Raw genomic sequence first — 17,869 nt, 5'->3', positions numbered from 1 at the left:
CTCTTTAAGTCTTCAGCCATTGAACTAAAAGAATAAGCTTGCTAGCTGTGAGCTGTGTATCCAGGGTTGGCTACAAATCTAATGTTCTCCAGCTGTTTCCTTTGCTTTCACTTTGCAGTAAAACAACATTGAGTACTTCAAATTATTTATAGCAATTATCCTTAATTCAATACTTAGCAAAATAAGTGTTCGCTGGAATAGAGACTAGAATTGCATTTGTCATTGGGATAAATGAACAGTTCCGTTATCTTGGGTTGCACAGTAACCTTCCCAAACCTATCACCTTTGAAATAAATTGGGCCACAGTTGTCAGTGTCTCTGTGCCCAGCCACTTGTGGCACAGTTTCTACCTGGGAAGTACAATACAACACTCTTCAAGGCCACATTCTTGGAAAGGTCCAAAGAATGTTGAAAAGTGACTCATGAGCCTCCTAATGACCATTGGAATAGAGTGAGAAAGCAACCTCTGAACACCTTTATAGTGCTGTTTACAGCATCAACCATATAACTTTATGCAGTATTTATTTAATTTATAGCATGCCTATTTTCATCCAGGAGTTCAAGGTAGTGTGGATAGATTCCCTTCCTCCACATTTTCCCCACAACAGCAATCCTGTAACTTGAGTTGGTTGGAGTTTTAATGGTTGGCCAAGGTCATTCCGTGCCTTAACTGACACACCTCTCTTGTAATGAGAACTTCATGTCCACACAGATAAGGCTGGACCTATGGAAGGAGACATTCTCATTTCCTTCTTGAAAAAAAGAAGACCCTTCTTCCATTGTGTATGCAGAGCAGTGTTTCTCAATCACCTTCCATGCATCTCATCAGCCATCCATAACTAAGCAAACCTCTAAGTTCACAGCCCTTGCAAAGCTCAGAATTTCCACCCAACGCACTTTTGGGAAATCTAGATATTGATGCCACAATTCATGTGGGCCGTCCTAGATTGAGAAATGTCAAATTGCTGCATGAAACATTGGCTTGGAGCAAGAACCTCCAAACTTGGCAACTTTAAGACTTGTGGATATCCACTCCCAGAATTCCTCAGTCAGCCATATTGGCTGGGGAATTCTGGGAGTTGAAGTCCACACATCTTAAAATTCCCAAGTTTGAGAAACACAGGGGTAGAGAATACAGAACAAAAGAACAGAAGGTTTTTTCATAGCGTAATAGTATACCATAAAACCCACCTGAAAGCCTTTTACTGGAAAGACGACTTAACATTGATTTCTTCCCTTGAATAATAGCATATCCCTTTGTATTATTTATAAACAATCTTTTTTTTTCCAAACAGCAATATCCTGTTTAACGAAAATTGGAAAACCTTGCTATTTTTATACACCTGCTTGTATCTCTACATTTTGAAACAGACAGTGCTTGCTATTCCGTTTCCTCTTTCCCCCCCTCTCCTAGGCAAACTATACATAATGTTCTCCCGGTTAAGAATAGCCGTTTCCCCCTGCTCGTTGGCACATCGTAGCATGCATAGGAGGGAAAAAGGGAAGCCTTTGATGCTTAACCCCAGGACAAACAAGGTTAGTATCATGGGTGTGTTGTATGCCCAGGGGTGGGATTCAACCGGTGTAACAACCAGTTTGGTGAGTGCACAGCATTTGAAAACTCAGCATTTCAGCTCTAATACGTACCTTTTACGGCAGCCGCGGTGAGTAAAACAGCTGAGTGGCGGCAGTTGCTCTGCCGTGCGAATCAGCTGAGCTGCAAAACATGGAAATAAAGGACAGACTAGGGCAGGGCAGGTGGGCGGGGCCAAATGATCACCAGAACTACCGGTTCGTGCAAACCGGTCCGAACCGATAGAACCCCACCCCTGTGTACGCCATGTCTTAAATTTGCACTAGGATTGTGAAGCTGAAAGTAAAGCGGAAGACTGTTGCAAGGGCTTTGTGTTTAGACATTGGGCATTGCCAGATATTAAAAGAGAGACAGAGAGAGAAGCTGAATATTGAGCAGATCCAGAATGACCACAGTTTGTTGATGGTTAGTAACTATAGAGTTGCAATGCGGACAATTGTAGTCCCCTTTTTGCTGTATTATTGGATCTCTTTTTGTGGCCCTAGTTGCAAGGGTCTTGGCAACTTTAAGCCTGGCGGACTTGTTCAACTCTGGCCATAGATTTTGGGACTTGAAGTCTGCCAGGCTTAAAGTTGCTAAGGTTGGAGAGCCCTGCCCTAGTGTATGGTGTGGAGGGTAATTAAGTCTGCAGTTGATGAAGCTTGTGTCATGTCATGTTATAGAAAGTTTGTTTAACCATGGATTGCTGAATAAGCTACAGTTTGGCCGGTTTCACACACAATATCATGCAACAGAATAGCACAGCCTATAAGCAGGGTTTCGGTCATTTGGGTGGTGAGAGAAAGGGAAAATGGGGAGAAATCGGAGTTTTTCCAGGCAAAGGTAAGAGAAGAACAGATATTTGATCAACCACTTCCCTGAGATTCTTTTGGTGAGAAAAAGAAGTGTCTTTGTATCTAAAATCCATGTGTGGCTTGATGGCTCAATTGGGCGTTTCTTTCACCAAAACTGACCCATTAGAGCAGAAGTGGGGAACGATGGCCCCTTTATGACTTGTGGACTTCAACTCCCAGAATTCCTGAGCCAGCATGGGAGAACTTTGGCCCCTTTATGAGTTGTGGACTTCAACTCCCAGAATTCCTGAGCCGGCATGCCAGCAAAAAGTAATTGAAAGGTCGTAGTTCCCACTCCTGCATGAGAGGATGAAAAATGCTGAGTGAATATCAGGGATAAGAATGGCAGCCCTAGGGAGAAGGGTAACAAGGGATTTGCAGGTAGTCCTCGAGTTAAACCAAGGGTCTTCAAACTTGGCAAGTTTAAGACTTGTGGCTTTCAGCTCCCAGAATTCCTGAGCTAACATGACTGGAGGAGGAATTCTGGGAATTGAAGTCCACAAGTCTTAAACTTGCCAAGTTTGAAGACCCCTGAGTTAAACTGTGGAATAGGAAGAAAATGAACTACATTAAATAACATGAAAGGAACAAAACAAAGAAGAGGGTGTTGGTCTGGATCAGGGGTTGGGAATGATGGGGTTTTTTATGATTTGTGGAGTTCAACTCCCAGAATTCCCAAGCCAGCCATGCATGTCAAGTCATAAGGCATCTATGGTTCCTTACCTCTGGTCTTGATTAAGGACAAAGGAAGTAATCATATTTCAGATGAAGAGCTGGTAGGGTCCCACTTAAAATCGTTTGGCCAAAGGGCTTTCCAAAACCGGGAATTGGGGCTAATTTTATCTTTTCCTCTTGTTATCGCTCTTCAGGGTATGGCTTTTACCTTGAAAGAACGGCAGATGCTGGGGCTTCAAGGACTCTTACCCCCGAAGATTGAGACGCAGGACATCCAAGCGTTACGTTTCCACAAGAATGTAGCAAAAATGACGGATTCCTTAGAAAAGTAAGAGCCCGTTGGAGGAGAAGTTTCTCTTTTGGAGCTTATTCTCTGGCTTGCTGATATTCAATTCCAGTTACGATTTGGAGAATCACAGTGGCAAATATCCCAGACACACTAGAGGGAGGGGGGGAATGCTGGTTGCTGGAATTTATCAGAGTTTATTGCAGAAATCAAATCCAGAAAGCACACACAGATAACTGATTCAGCAGGAGTCGTTAACTTCTTTATATACATAATAACACATGAAGTAAATTTACAATACCAACAGCAGATTCTTCCAACGTGATAGCAGTTACAGGCAAAACACAAGCAGAGGGAGAGAACAGGAGAAAACAATTTCGGTTTTGATTCAGAGTTGCAGGCTTAGAGCTCAGATCTTAATACAGAGCCACGCCCAAGCTCCTTCCAGTTTCAGTTTCCAATTCAGCTTCCATTGGCTGATCTGTTGCCATGCCTATTCACTGGCTGACCTTGTTACCATGTCTCTGCCAGTTCATGAATATTCTGACAGAATTGTCCTTCAGAAGGGACCAAATGCACTCGTGCCCCTTATCTCTATATCTTATTTTTTTTTGCAAGCCATCTCTTCCATTCTTTCCTATTTTCAGAATATTCTCAGAATTTGGGTTTTGTTCTCTATTGTAATACAATGGAGCTGGGTTGGCGGGCTATTTTCAGCACTCCCGATCCTGTATTTGCAATTTCTTCCAGGATCACCTTACCAAAATTCAAAGGCAATTTCATTTTAATATTATTTTTAAAAATAAATTCGGCCCTGTATGGGTACCTTGGGGTAGGTTTAGTTCTGGGTGAGGTCCTGAAAGTTTGGTCTGGTTTTTAGGGTAGCAGGATAGAAACTTAGGAGGCTGGATGTTCTAGTCCCGCCTTAGGCCTGAAAGCCAGCTGGGTGACCTTGGGCCAATTATTAAGAGACTGTGAGTTCTAATCCCAGTAGGTTTGAAAGCCCAATAGGTAATTTTGAGCCAATCATAAGGAGACAATGAGTTCTAGTCCCAGCAGGCCTGAGAGCCAGCTGAGTGACTTGGACCAATCACCAGGAGATAGCGAGTTCTAGTTCCACCCTAGGCTCATAAGCCAGCTCGGTGTCTTTGGGTCACTCTCTCTCAGCCCAGTCTACCTCATGGTGTTATTTGTGTGAGGAAGATAGGAGGAGAATATTAGACATGTTCGTCACCTTGAGTTTATTTATAAAAATAATAAAGGTTGGAAAAAAAGAAAATCTAATTATTTTTCCAGAATTATCCCCCAGTATGGCTGAAAATTTAGGTGTATATGTATATATGTGTGTGCCTGTACATACATATGTATTATCCATCTATGTTTGTTTGTTTATAAAACTGATAGCCTGCCCATCTTACTTCAAGATAACTCTATGTTGTATAGCAGGGGTCTTCAAACTTGACAGTTTTAAGACTTGTGGACTTCAACTCCCAGAATTCCTCCTCCAGTCATGTTAGCTCAGGAATTCTGGGAGTCTTAAATTTGCCAAGTTTGAAGACCCTTGTTGTATAGTGTCTTTCTAAGTCACTGCAGTCTTCACTTTAAGCATCTGTTTTTCCTTCTTGGCTGGAAAGATATTTTATGACTTGAGCGTTAATACATAATCTTACTGGTTGGAGTAACTGAAGGCTGGTTAATAGACCGTAAAGTGTCATGTGGCCAGACTTATCAACAGAACGCAGTCCCCATTGTACAAATGTTGACTAATCGGGCTTGCATTCATTTTCCCCCCCTCTCCTGATGCAAAGATTTCTGCAGTCTAATCCAGGCCCTGTTTTTAATGGGGAGTAAATTGAGATTCTTGGCATTTATTTCTGAATAACTACGCACAATGTTCTGTCCGTAGACCAAGGTCATTTTCATAACCACCTACTATATACACAAGAACTAATGTTTGCAGCCGGTTTGCCTGTAATGCGGAATATGGAATCTGAAACTGGCATTCATTAGAATGTGCATTCTGTATTAAAAATAGCTCTTGTCACCTGCTTTGTTTTCCACAGAGACTTTCATTTGCCTGTCTTTCTTTATGCTTCACCCTGTGTAGCCAGAGGCAGATTACTTCCTTCACATTTGCCCTACCAGATTCTAGAGCAGCGGAGTCAAACTTGATTTCATTGAGGGCCGCATCAGACTTGTGTTTGACCTTGGGGTGGGCATGGCAGAGTGGGCGTGGCCAGCTCGACATCACTTGTGTCAGGGGCACCTGTGGTGGCCAAGTGCTAAGGCAGGACTTCCCTCAGACCCTCCTTCACTCTCATTATAACCTTCCTTCCTTCCTTCCTTCCTTCCTTCCTTCCTTCCTTCCTTCCTTCCTTCCTTCCTTCCTTCCTTCCTTCCTTCCTTCCTTCCTTCCTTCCTTCCTTCCTTCCTTCCTTCCTTCCTTCTGTTCTTTTTCCTTTCCTCTTCATTCTCCTTTCTTCTTCCTTCTCCTCTTTCCTTATCTTTCCTTCCTTGTTCTCTTCCCATCTTTTCTTCTCTGCACACAGCCCCCATGAGCTCCATTTTCGTTGGCAGAGGGCTGCAGGAGACCGTTGCTGCCGGAAACAGAGCCTGGGAGGCCTGGGTGGCAGAGGCACTGTGGCCTGGTCCTTTGCTGTTTCCAGGGGGGCCCTGAGGACCAGATCTAAGCACCCCGCGGGCCAGATCTAAGTACCCCGCGGACCAGATCTACGCACCCCGCTGGCCAGGTTTGGCTGTCGGCCTTTGAGTTTGACACCCCTGTTCTCTTCAGAAAGCCAAAAATGACATCAGGCTTTATTACATTATACGCACATAAAATTATTTTTTGGTGGATGTTCATTTTATTTGCATTGCTTCCTTATCTATGTGTCAACTCATAAAATATTTCTTTGGTCTTTTTAGAGTTGCCAACAGAAATGGAGGGGGGAGTAGTGGGCAGCTTGCATTCCATAAATGTTTTCAAAGACAGTAAATAGGTGGGACTGAAGCTTCTGCCACGCAAAATTCTAATTGGAGAGCATGATTGATGACTCTTAGCTATGGATGTGTCCCATTGGAGAATAGGAATTACGATACACCCAGGGGGTGGAGGGAAAACCAGGGTGAAAATGAATGATGTGTCTCAGAGTCGGCTACACCCAGGCAGTGCTGGACATGTTAACTCCCAATAAAACCTTTGAAGTTTTGGAAGTTTGGCTCGAGACTCATGATTTAATTAAGGTCACTGCCGGAATCCTGACACTATGGAGATTCTCAGTCATTCAGGTCATGGTTGTCCCAAAGGTGCTTTTTTCCAAGAGGCAACTGGACTTCCTTGTTTCACTTTGAAGACTTTTCGCTTCTCATCCAAAAAGCCTCTTGGGTGAGAAGCGAAACTCTTCAAAGCAAAACAAGTAAATCCGGTTGCCTCTTGGGGGAAAAAAAAGCACCTTTGGACTTCCTTTGTTTTTTTTTCTTAAAGATGTTTTTCTTCTCAGTCAGCCATTTAGGAAATAAAAATGGATAGGTGACAGAAAGCCAATACTGTGCTTGAGGGTTGAGATCTCTCCCCCTCCCAAAAGAGCTAAATATATAAGCACACACATTTCAAATTGTTTCTCCACTTCTCTGCTCGTAGGTACATCTACGTGATGGGAATCCAGGAAAGAAACGAGAAGCTGTTCTACAGGATCCTACAAGATGATATCGAACAATTAATGCCGATTGTCTATACACCAACAGTAGGCCTTGCATGTTCCCAGTATGGGCATATTTTTAGAAGACCAAAGTAAGGACAGCCTTATGATTTCTTTACCTAATTGTCACGAATGTTTCTGCTCTTTCATTCTGAAAACTCAATTGCAGACCCGCTATTCTTTTTAATTTTATGTACATTATTTATTAAGCTGGTATTCCTTAGTAAAGCACTATTTCTGCTGACTGCAGGCAAAGAATCCCAAAGAATTGATAGTGACATTAAAAATTTCCCTTTCTCTTGTCTTATTGTTCTTCTTTTCTTCTTCTTCACACATGTTTTGTTTCCATTCAGAATCCATTTTCTATTTTCTACCTTCCAGGGAGTTGTTAACTCGGGGCTATATATTTTTTTATTTATTTTATTTACTGTATATACTCGAGTATAAGCCTAGTTTTTCAGCCCATTTTTTGTGCTGAAAAAATCCCCCTCGGCTTATACTCGAGTCAGATTCCCCTCTGAAAAAAAAATGGTGTGGAGTCGCGGCCTCCGGCGGCAGCGACTCCCAACAGCCCCAGCCGGGAAGGGAAAGGCAAAAAGCGCTTTGCCTTTCCCTTCCCGAGGCGGCGGGACTGGGGCCGCGCCGGCAGTAGTGACTCCTGACTCAGGGGGCCTCCGAGGGAGGGGAAGAGAGTGACTCCTGCCTCCCGCTGTCATCATCATCTTCTTCTTTTGGGTTAGTGAATCAATTAAACCTTTCATGATAGTGAGATCGTTTCCCAAATTAATTATTTTTATTTTTGAAATTTACCAGTAGCTGCTGCATTTCCCACCCTCGGCTTATACTCGAGTCAATAAGTTTTCCCAGTTTTTTGTGTAAAATTAGGTGCCTCGGCTTATATTCGGGTCGACTTATACTCGAGTATATACGGTATTTAGTTTGTCAAGCATGTATGAGAGAAACAAGTATAAGTATGAATATAACTTATAAACATATAAGTATAAAAGGTATCATAATACTTAATAAATGAGTATGAATAAATGGATAAATGGCAACAGTAGGACAGGGGCGGTAGGCACGCTGGTGCGCTTATGCATGCGCCCTTACAGACCTCTTAGAAATGGAGTGAGGTCCACGGTACCTAAAGTTTTGGGGGTTTGAGGATGTAACAACAGAGTCAGGTAGTGAGTTCCAGGCATTGACCACTCTGTTGCTGAAGTCGTATTTTTTTTCAGTCGAGTTTGGAGCAGTTTACTTTGAGTTTGTATCTATTGTTTGCCTGAGTGTTATTGTGGTTGAAGCTGAAGTAGTCATTGACAGGTAGGACATTGTAGCAGACAATTTTGTGTACTAAGCGTACGTCAGACCGTAGGCGTCGTAGTTCTAAGTTGTCTAGGTCCAAAATTTGAAGCCTGGTGCCATAAGGTATTCTATCGTGAGCTGAGGAGTGGAGTCAGAAGTGGTATTCAGCAGGTTCTGACCAGTTCTGGAGAACTGGTAACAGAAATGTTGAGTAGTTCGGAGAACCAGCAAATACCACCTCTGTCTGGCCCCGCCCCCATCTATTCTCTGCCTCGCGAGTCCCAGCTGATCAGCTGGGTCTTCTTTTGTTGCCCTGCAAAGGAGAATGGAGCTGGAAAGCAGGTTAATGGGGTGGGGAGGAATGGGATTTTGCAGTATCCTTCCTCTAGGAGTGGGGAGGGAATGGGGATTTTGCAATATCCTCCTGCCATGCCCACTAAGCCATGCCACGCCCACCAAGCTACGCCCACAGAATCGGCAGTAAAAAAAATTGAATTCCACCACTGTGAGTGGAGTACTCTTCTCATATACCTCTGGACTTGCTCAATTGTATTAATGTCCGTTACACAGTGTGAATTCCGGGCAGATGAACTCTATTCGAGAATTGGCTTGGCGAGGGTTTTGTGTGCCCTGGTTTGCAGTTCGATGTTACGGAGAAGAAGCTTCGCAAAATTAGGTTAACGATGCTTAATGCCTTTTTGGCAATGCTGTTACAGTGAGCTCTGGGGCTTAGTTCGTTTGAGATAAGTACTCCTAGCTCCTCGACAGAGTGAGGGTGCTCTATGTGGTCGTGTCCACCCAGTTTGTATTTAGTGTTCTGATTTGTGTTGCCAATGTGTAAGGCAGAGCATTTGTAGTTTGAGATTTGAAGTTGCCAATTGTTCAACTATTCTGACACATAGTCAGGGTTGCTTTGTAAGGCAGCAGTATTGTCAGGGATGTTAAATAGTTTTACGTTATCAACAGAGAGGATGCGGTTTCTTTTAACATGATCGCAAAGGTCATTTATGTAAATTAGAAAGAGAGGGGGTCCTATTAAACCTTCTAAATAAAATTACTCATATTTATGACGGCTGCAATGTCCCAGGGTCACGTGACTCCCTTTTGCGACCTTCTGACGAGCAGTGGGGAAGCCAGAATCACTTAAGAACCCGTGTTACTAAATTTGACAACTGCAGTTTGTTAACAGCTTAACAAATGTGACAGGAAAAGTCATAAAATGGAGCAAATTTCTCTTAACAAATTTCTCACTTAGCAACAGAAGTTTGGGGCTCAATTGTGGCCATAAGTTGAGGACTACCTGTATTGTCCTTTAATCAAAGGAGTCAGTTTGTCCATCTTGGGAAGTTCTGTGAATTTCACTGACCATGGGGGGGGGAGGGCGGGCAAGCTGAATCTTCCCACCTTCCGGTCAAGTATTTTGAATCTTCCTCCTTCCCAAATTGTACTTATTCCTTATTATTAGTTGTTCAGAGACATTTTTTTTCCTGCTTCATTTCACAAAATTAAGTAGATGTGAATGTTAAAATCAGATAAATGTTGCTTTTACAGATTCTGTAAGCTCTGAATAGTGATATTGTTATGGTTAGCCGGCCGCAGGTGTGGACAGCCGAGGAGAGTGAAGACTCAGATGAGGGGCCAGGACCATTAGGGAGTGGACTGCTGCCTTCAGAGATTGTGGGGGCTGGCAGCAGCAATGAGATGGTGCCCAAGGAGCCTATGCCCAAGGAGCCTATGCCCAAGGAGCCTATGCATGCAGGGCTGCTCGTAGGAAAGAGCAATTACAACAGCATGGGTGACTCGGGAGTAAGGCTGCAAGGTAATGGCCCCTCCTTCAAGAAGATAAAAGCCAGCTGGGAAACTAACCTTCTTTGCAGAAGGCAAAGACGTTTTGAAACCCCAGCCTTGTGGACATTCCAGTATCCTGAGTTTGTATTTGAACATTTTTGTATTGCAAATTATTTCTTGTCTGTTATCTTTTGGCAAGTCTCGCACAGTTTGGCAAGGCTTGTGTTTATCACAGCTGATTTTTTTGTAAAAGCATTACAAGGTTTCTGTTCCTTTTGGATTGTGTTTGATTTGTCAGAAAAGGACGTGGGTCAGAACAGATATAGACTTCAAGGACTATCTTAAAATGAATAAGAAGGAGAGTGTATACCAGGTTGACTCTTGCATTTCTGCCTTGATGTCTTTGCAGAGGACTGTACATTGCCATAACAGATAAAGGCCACATCCGATCTGTGGTAAACAACTGGCCAGAGAATGATGTGAAGGTACTGACGGTGTTTTCTTCTTTCATGTCGACTTTCTATATTACCAGATAGACTTCCTTGAGTCCAGCTAACAAATAGATAGGGGGTATGCTCGCAAGCTAAACTATGAATTCTTTGTCACGTTGTCTTTCCTTCTTCATGTGATCTGATGCAGTTCCCTATCCACTTTTTTGTCCTTCAAGGCTGTTGTCGTCACAGATGGAGAACGTATCTTGGGCCTTGGGGATCTGGGGGTATATGGAATGGGAATTCCAGTTGGCAAACTGTGTTTATACACCGCCTGTGCTGGAATAAGACCTGACAAGTGCCTTCCTGTATGTATTGATGTTGGAACTGACAATCAGGTAAGTTGTTACGTTTTCAACAGCCATGAGATACTAGTTGCTTGTCGGTGGTATTCATTGGTGGGGTGAGATCAGGGATGGGATTCAAAAATCCCAGCAACTTGTTTCCCTGCCTGGTTGCTGGGTGGGCGTGGCCATGGTGGGCGTGGCCTGCCGGAACTTCCAGGAGGGCCATTTTTCGCCTTTCCCAGAGTCCTGAGGCTTCCCTTGGGCCTCTGGGAGGCTAAAATGGCATCCCGAAGGCCTCCGGAAGCCGGAAACAGGCGTGTTTCCGGAATTCTGGAACTTCCGGTTTGGCCCGTTTTTTTGTCCTCCCAGAGCTTCTGCATGGCCCTTGCACTTACCTGCATCCAAAACGGGCCCCATGGAGACTCCTAGGAGGGATAGTGCGGGGTGGGCGGGGCCAACCAGTCAGTTCAACTACTGGTTCAGCAAACCAGATGTAAATTTAACATCTGGTTTGCCTGAACCAGTCCGAACTGGTAGAATCCCACCCCTGGGTGAGCTGCCACAGAGTGGTAGTTTGGCTAGATGACCTGGAAGGTTCCTTCCAACTCTTGCTACTACAGGTAGTCCTTGACTTACAAGCATTCATTTAGTGACCATTGAAACTTACAACGGCATTGAAAACAGTGACTTAGAACCCTTTTTCACAGTTATGGCCTTTCAGGGCCCCCTTAGTCACATGATCAGAATTCAGATGCTTGGCAACTGACTCATATTTATGACGGTTGCTGTGTCCCAAAGTCATGTAATCCCCATTTGCGAACTTCTGACAAGCAAAGTCAATGGGGAAATCCAGATTCACTTTAACAGCCATGTTACTAACTTTATCGATTTCAGCGATCCGCTTCACAACTGTGGCAAGAAAGGTCGTAAAATGGGGCAAAACTCACTTAACAAATGTTGAACTCACTCAACAACAGAAATGTTGGGCTCAAATTGTGGTTGTATTTTTGATAGATTTACTAAGTTTTTAAAATTCCATGACAAGTAATCCTTGACTTACGACCCTTTGTTTTAACGATGGTCCAAAGGTATGATGGCCTCCAAAAAAGTGATTTACAACCCATCCTCGAAGTTACCGCGTTGTATCACCCACTTGGTCACATGATCACAATTCAAGGGTTTGCAAACATCCCAGGGTCACGGGATCACAATTGCGACTTTCCCAGCAGGTTTCCAAGAAGCAAACTCAATTGGGGGAAGGTTGTGGCCTGTCGGCTGCCGGCCCCTCCAGCAGCCAAATCAGATGAGCGAGCGGCATTGGGAGTCAGGACAAGCTGAGAGTTCTGAGGGGAAGAAGGAATGGAGCTGGTAGAGAGAGAGAGAGAAAGAGGTGTCTTTCAGCTCTCATATGGGAGAGTCAACAGCCCTCAGGTCTGGAGGTGGCTGATGAAGAAGAGGAGGAACAGCTCTGTCCGGTGCCTGACACGCGGATATGCAGAAGAGAGGAGAGCAGTGGAAATCTATGGGCCGGTCCTTGGGATGGAAGAGCTACTATTGCTAGTGAAGCCCCACCCTAGCTCTGGGGATAAAAGGCAGGGGGTGGAGATGAATAGATGGGGCAGACAACTATTCATCTCCCTGCTGGACAGACTTGCTAGCCTGCGGTGAGAAAGAGAGAAACTTTTTTGCCGGGGCTGTTGGCGCTCTTAATAAAGGGAACATTTATTTAACGATAGAGAGTTTTGGGGAACCAGGTCGGAATAGGGAATCAGATTTGCTTGACGATTGCATGATTTACTTAACAGCCACATGATTCGCTTAACAGCCTCAGTGATTCTTTTAATAACCCCAGTAAAAATAAGGTAAAACCGGGTCTGATCAGGCGATGACTCCCTTCATGACTGCCTCGATTAGCGACCAGAATTCCAGCCTCAATTGTGCTCATCAGTCAAGGACTTTCTGTGCAGGGAAAGGCTTCTCAGTATGTCCTGCAAATATCCGTGTTTCCAAGGAGCGGCAGAATATAATTCAGTGTTGGAGATACGTTTGGTGACTTTGCTTTGGTTTTTTTTTTTCCCCCCTGTTTTCCTAGACGCTTTTGGAAGACCCATTTTATATGGGATTGTATCAGAAACGAGACCGCTCTCAGGTTTATGATGAACTCATCGATGAATTCATGGAAGCCATTGTAGGCAGGTATAAATCCTGAGCCTTATTCCCTTGCAAGCACGGAAAGAGTTTGTGCATTTTGTGCATGTCAACAAGACAGCCTTTCCTGTACGTCCAAGAAGACTTCAATGGGTCAGAGAGGATCTGTTTAGCAAAGATGAGATTGACGGCTGGCATCCCATCAGATGAATACGGTCACAAACTCCCCTTTTGTGGGCCAGGGGGCTTTTTTTTTTTTTTAACTACACAGCTGAAATTTAGCAGTGGGTTAGGGTTGGGGTTGGGGAAAGAGTTAGGGAAAGGGTTAGAGTTAGGGTAAGGGCAAAGGTTAGAGTTAGTAAGGGTTAGGGAGAGAAAGGACTAAGGTTATAGTTAGAGTAAGGGTTAGAGTTAGAATAAGAATTAGGGTGAGAGTTAGGGTTAGAGTAAAGGTTAGAGTTAGAGTAAAGGTTAGGGTTAGGGAAAGGATTAGAGTTAGAGTTAGGGTTAGAGTTAAGGTTAGAGTAAAGAGAGTTAGTAAAGATTAGAGTAAGGGTTAGAGTTAGAATAAGAATTAGGGTGAGGGTTAGGGTTAGAGTAAAGGTTAGAGTTAGAGTAAAGGTTAGGGTTAGGGAAAGGATTAGAGTTAGAGTTAGGGTTAGAGTTAAGGTTAGAGTAAAGAGAGTTAGAGTAAAGATTAGAGTAAAGGTTAGAGTTAGGGTAAGGGTTAGAGTAAGGGTTAGGGTTAGGGAAAGGATTAGAGTTAGAGTTAGGGTTAGAGTTAAGGTTAGAGTAAAGGTTAGAGTTAGAGTAAAAGTTAGAGTAAAGATTAGAGTAAAGGTTAGAGTTAGGGTAAGGGTTGGAGTAAGGGTTAGGGTTAGGGAAAGGATTAGAGTTAGAGTTAGAGTTAGGGTTAGAGTTAAGGTTAGAGTTAAGGTTAGAGTTAGAGTAAAGGTTAGAGTAAAGATTAGAGTAAAGGTTAGAGTTAGGGTAAGGGTTAGAGTAAGACTTGGGGTTAGGGAAAGAGAGTTAGGGTAAGAGAGTAAGGGTTAGGATTAGAATAAGAGTTAGGGAAAGAGAGTTAGGGTAAGGATTAGAGTAAGGGTTAGGGTTAGAGTTACAGTAAGGGTTAGGGAAAGGGTAAATTACAGAGGTGTGCAGAATCTTCATGGATGGCTAGAATGCTTTGCTGTTCATTTGATAGTTCTACCTGTGCCTTCCAGGTACGGCCAAAACACCCTCATTCAGTTTGAAGACTTTGGCAACCATAATGCCTTCCGCTTTTTGAGGAAATACCGAGAAAAATATTGCACTTTCAATGATGACATACAAGGTGAGCAATCAACCCCGGCCTTTCAACATATTCCCCATGTGCCCCTTTGGGCTCTGGGTTTGTTGGTGGGTTTGTTTTGCTTCTATGTGGATCCTTTTCTCCCCTGAGAAATTGTGTGTTCTTTCTTAGGGACTGCGGCAGTTGCTTTGGCTGGATTATTGACAGCACAGAAAGTCATTGCAAAACCCCTCACCGAGCACCGGATCCTCTTCCTTGGAGCAGGAGAAGTGAGTTGTGCACTTGTTTGCATTAAGACTGCTGCAATAAATTTGGGCCTTTGTGGTTTGCATTTAGTTGTCAGATATGAACAGTTGTTGAACCAATCAGAGCATTCTATACTGAGGATAGGTTACGGCTAGATGCAATGCCCTCTGTGCAAGGTTTACCCTTGAAGAGCGTTTACTTTAAAGCATGCTGGCTGGGGAATTCTGGGAGTTGAAGTCCACACCTCTTAAAGTTGCCAAGTTCAAAAAACATTGCCTTAGATGGCATTGCAGGGTTGGGGATTTGGCAACCCAGAGCCACATGTCCACCCTTAAACTCTGTTTTGTGGGTGCCAACTCCCTGCCCCCAATTACATTGTTGAATTCAGAAGGGTCTCGAATTAGTGTCCCCCTGCCCCCCCCCCCCCATGTGAAAAATGTGGCACTAGCCTTAGTACTTAGCCAGATGCTTTCCAAAAAGCTGTGATGACCTGGGACATGGCACAAAGGCAACACAGTCACATAAGTAAGAAAAGTCCCTTTAATACCTCCAACTTTGCCCCCAATGTCCAGTTACCTTCAGCTGGAGAAAAAACTCTCCCAAGAATAGTCTTTAAGTGGAGGAAATTCAGTCCGAAAACAAAGTACATATAAACTTAAATAGAAATCCACACAAACCATGCTGCAGCAATTAACAACAGGGCAGGATAAGGAATTGCAAACTTCAAAGGCCAACAAAACACACACAGTTGGGAAGACACCAGGAACCCAGATAAGCCTTGACAATAAAAGATAACTCATGATTTGCTTCCAACAAGTTGCTGTGCGCAACCTCCCTTTTTAAACACTGTGTTCCCAGCTGCAGCTAATGAAGGGAATCAGGGCCCTTTCCTTCCCCGTAAGCCACGCAACTCACGTTGCTCCCTTCTTCATTCCTTCCTAGGATGAAGATGGGGTGGGCCTGGGTCTTCCTTCAAACTCCCTCTCCCTTGCTCTACCTCTCCCCTGCTCTGCCCAGCCGGACTGTGCCCTTCCCCAGTTTCTTCCACAGCCAATGGAGCCACACTCCCATCCCTGTCAGCTACTCAGCCTCCCCCTCGGAATCAGATTCCAACAGGGGCATGACAAAAGCATTTCAAGATGTATCATTTTAAATAACTTATCATCATATTATTTTATTCAGCTTTTTGAACAGTAGAGGTAGTCCGTGCTCAATCACCGGTCACTTAGTGACTGTTCAAAGTTTGGGTGGCTGCCTCCCTCCCCCATAATCACATGACAGTATTTTGGGTGTTTAGCAACTGGTTTGCATTTACAACCATTTGCTGTGTCCTGCAGTCACACACCTGCAGTTTTCAGTGGTTTTTTTTTTTTTGCTGGATTTACCTGCGCAGGTGTCCACATTACAGCATGCTGAACAGCCCGGACAGCTGAGTAGCGCTGCGCGCGGGTGCGCAGCAGTTGAAAAAGCCCTTTTTTCCTGCTTTTTCAACTGCACCTGTGCCGCGCAAAGCAGCTGAGGTTGAAAAAGCAGGAAATAAAGGACAGGCAAGAGCCCGGGCAGGCGGGTGGGCCAAAACAGCAGCAGACACAGAACCGGTTCTGTGTCTGCTGCTCTTCAGAGCTACCGGTTTTACAGAGCCGGACAGAACCGGTAGAATCCCACCCCTGGCGCCATCGCCCAAGCCCAGTTCCATCGCTTTTCTCTGTAGCATTTTTTGCACTTGCCTTTGCACGCATTCTGCCTTGGTTGCAGTACATTTGCTGTTGCTGCCTCCATGGCCTGCCTGCTGCTCTCACAGTGCCTTGCGCACCACAGTGAAATTTAGCGCATTTCACAATGGGGGAGATGGGGTCCCCTACTCCTGGAGCCCATTACGATGCGCCTTTCCTGCAGAGCTGCCAGTGTTGTGATGGCCTGCCTCCCTGCCTCCCAGATGGTCTTCGGCGCGCTGCTCCTGGGCTCGTTGGCCTCCAAACATCAGATTCCCACCACCCGGCACCAGTTCACGGGTTCCTTCCTTCCCCAGAGGGAGAGAGAGAGAAAGAGAAAGAGAGAGCGAGAAACAAAAAGGGAGAGTAATAGCGAAAGGAAGGGAAAAAAAGAGAAGGGGGGGAAGAGAGAGGGAGGGAGGGAGGGAGGGAGGAAAAGAGAGAGAAAGAAAGGGAAGGAACCAGAGAGAGAGAAAGAGAGAGACAGGAGAGGGAAAGAAATTATATTACAAAAGTTTTTTTATTGTTGCTAAACAATGAAATATTTCAAAATATTTTACATTCTAAATATTTCAAAAGCACAAAAAAATGAAGGGGCATAAAAGTGCATTTATCACGTTTTTTCTTAGAACCATTAGCTGAACTCTGCCTTGTTTATCATTATTTTAGGTAGTAAAACCTCAGTATTCAGGTTAAATTGCCCTGTTGGCAGTTTGCAATCACTAAGTGGAGTTGCAGTTTGGGCACTTGGTCTCTAAAAGGTTCGCCATCACTGGCGTATAAAAAACCATTAGAGAGATATGCCAAGTGTTATTTTTTCTTTCTTTAACGATTGTTTCTGTCTCCTCTGGAAACTGAATTCTAAACTCCTTTATTGTTGCCAACCCAGCTCTGCCAAACCATGCTTTTCCTATTCTTTGTCTCCTCCATCAGGCTGCCCTTGGTATTGCAAATCTCATCGTCATGGCTATGGTGGAAAATGGCCTTTCTACAGAAGAAGCTTACGATAAAATTTGGATGTTTGATAAAGACGGCTTATTGATAAAGGTACGGTGCCCATGAGTTTGGAAAGACCCAATGCAATGTTAGATCCATGTTGGTTTAGGTTTTCCAAGCAGTTGTTCTTTATTTTGTCATCTTCTAGGGCCGGGCGGAAAAGATTGATGTTAACCAGGAGCCCTTTACTCATCCAGCTCCAGGGAACATACCAAAATCTTTCTTGGATGCAGTGAGGGTTCTTCAGCCTTCGGCCATTATTGGTGAGAATTTCAGACAATTCCTAAATTAGTCAACTTTTTTTTGCTGCTGCTTCTACTACATTGCTGAGATTGGAATTTCCAAATGTCTGAAGCAATGTTTTTCAAACTTGGCAAGTTTAAGATGTCTGGACTTCAATTCCCAGAATCCCCCAGCCAACACGGCTGACTAGGGAATTCTGGGAGTTGAAGTCCACCCAAGTCCAGTTGAAGTCCTGGCTAGCGAATTCTAGGAATTGATGTCCACACATTGTAATCTGGC

The 17,869-nt window shown here is 44.1% G+C and overlaps 1 protein-coding gene across 2 annotated transcripts in view; it reads left to right on the top strand.

The window, feature by feature from the left end:
• ME2 (malic enzyme 2) overlaps nucleotides 1-17,869 on the top strand; it is a 46,014-nt gene that overhangs the window by 19,133 nt on the left and 9,012 nt on the right. For both annotated transcript variants that reach the window (XM_087958678.1, XM_087958680.1), the window contains exons 2-11: nucleotides 1,415-1,536; nucleotides 3,297-3,430; nucleotides 7,029-7,178; nucleotides 10,586-10,661; nucleotides 10,844-11,005; nucleotides 13,047-13,150; nucleotides 14,326-14,435; nucleotides 14,565-14,662; nucleotides 17,285-17,398; nucleotides 17,496-17,610. In XM_087958678.1, coding sequence (XP_087814804.1) covers nucleotides 1,429-1,536; nucleotides 3,297-3,430; nucleotides 7,029-7,178; nucleotides 10,586-10,661; nucleotides 10,844-11,005; nucleotides 13,047-13,150; nucleotides 14,326-14,435; nucleotides 14,565-14,662; nucleotides 17,285-17,398; nucleotides 17,496-17,610 — 1,171 coding nt within the window. In that variant the 5' untranslated portion in view covers nucleotides 1,415-1,428. The remainder of the gene's footprint in view (nucleotides 1-1,414; nucleotides 1,537-3,296; nucleotides 3,431-7,028; nucleotides 7,179-10,585; nucleotides 10,662-10,843; nucleotides 11,006-13,046; nucleotides 13,151-14,325; nucleotides 14,436-14,564; nucleotides 14,663-17,284; nucleotides 17,399-17,495; nucleotides 17,611-17,869) is intronic.

This window comes from Notechis scutatus, chromosome 2, assembly GCF_049901735.1.
Source record: "Notechis scutatus isolate UNSWTSFEM ecotype Mainland chromosome 2, rNotScu1.2, whole genome shotgun sequence".
Lineage (NCBI taxonomy): Eukaryota > Metazoa > Chordata > Lepidosauria > Squamata > Elapidae > Notechis > Notechis scutatus.
Note: the sequence above shows the minus strand (reverse complement) of the source record. Positions and strands in the feature narration are given on the sequence as shown.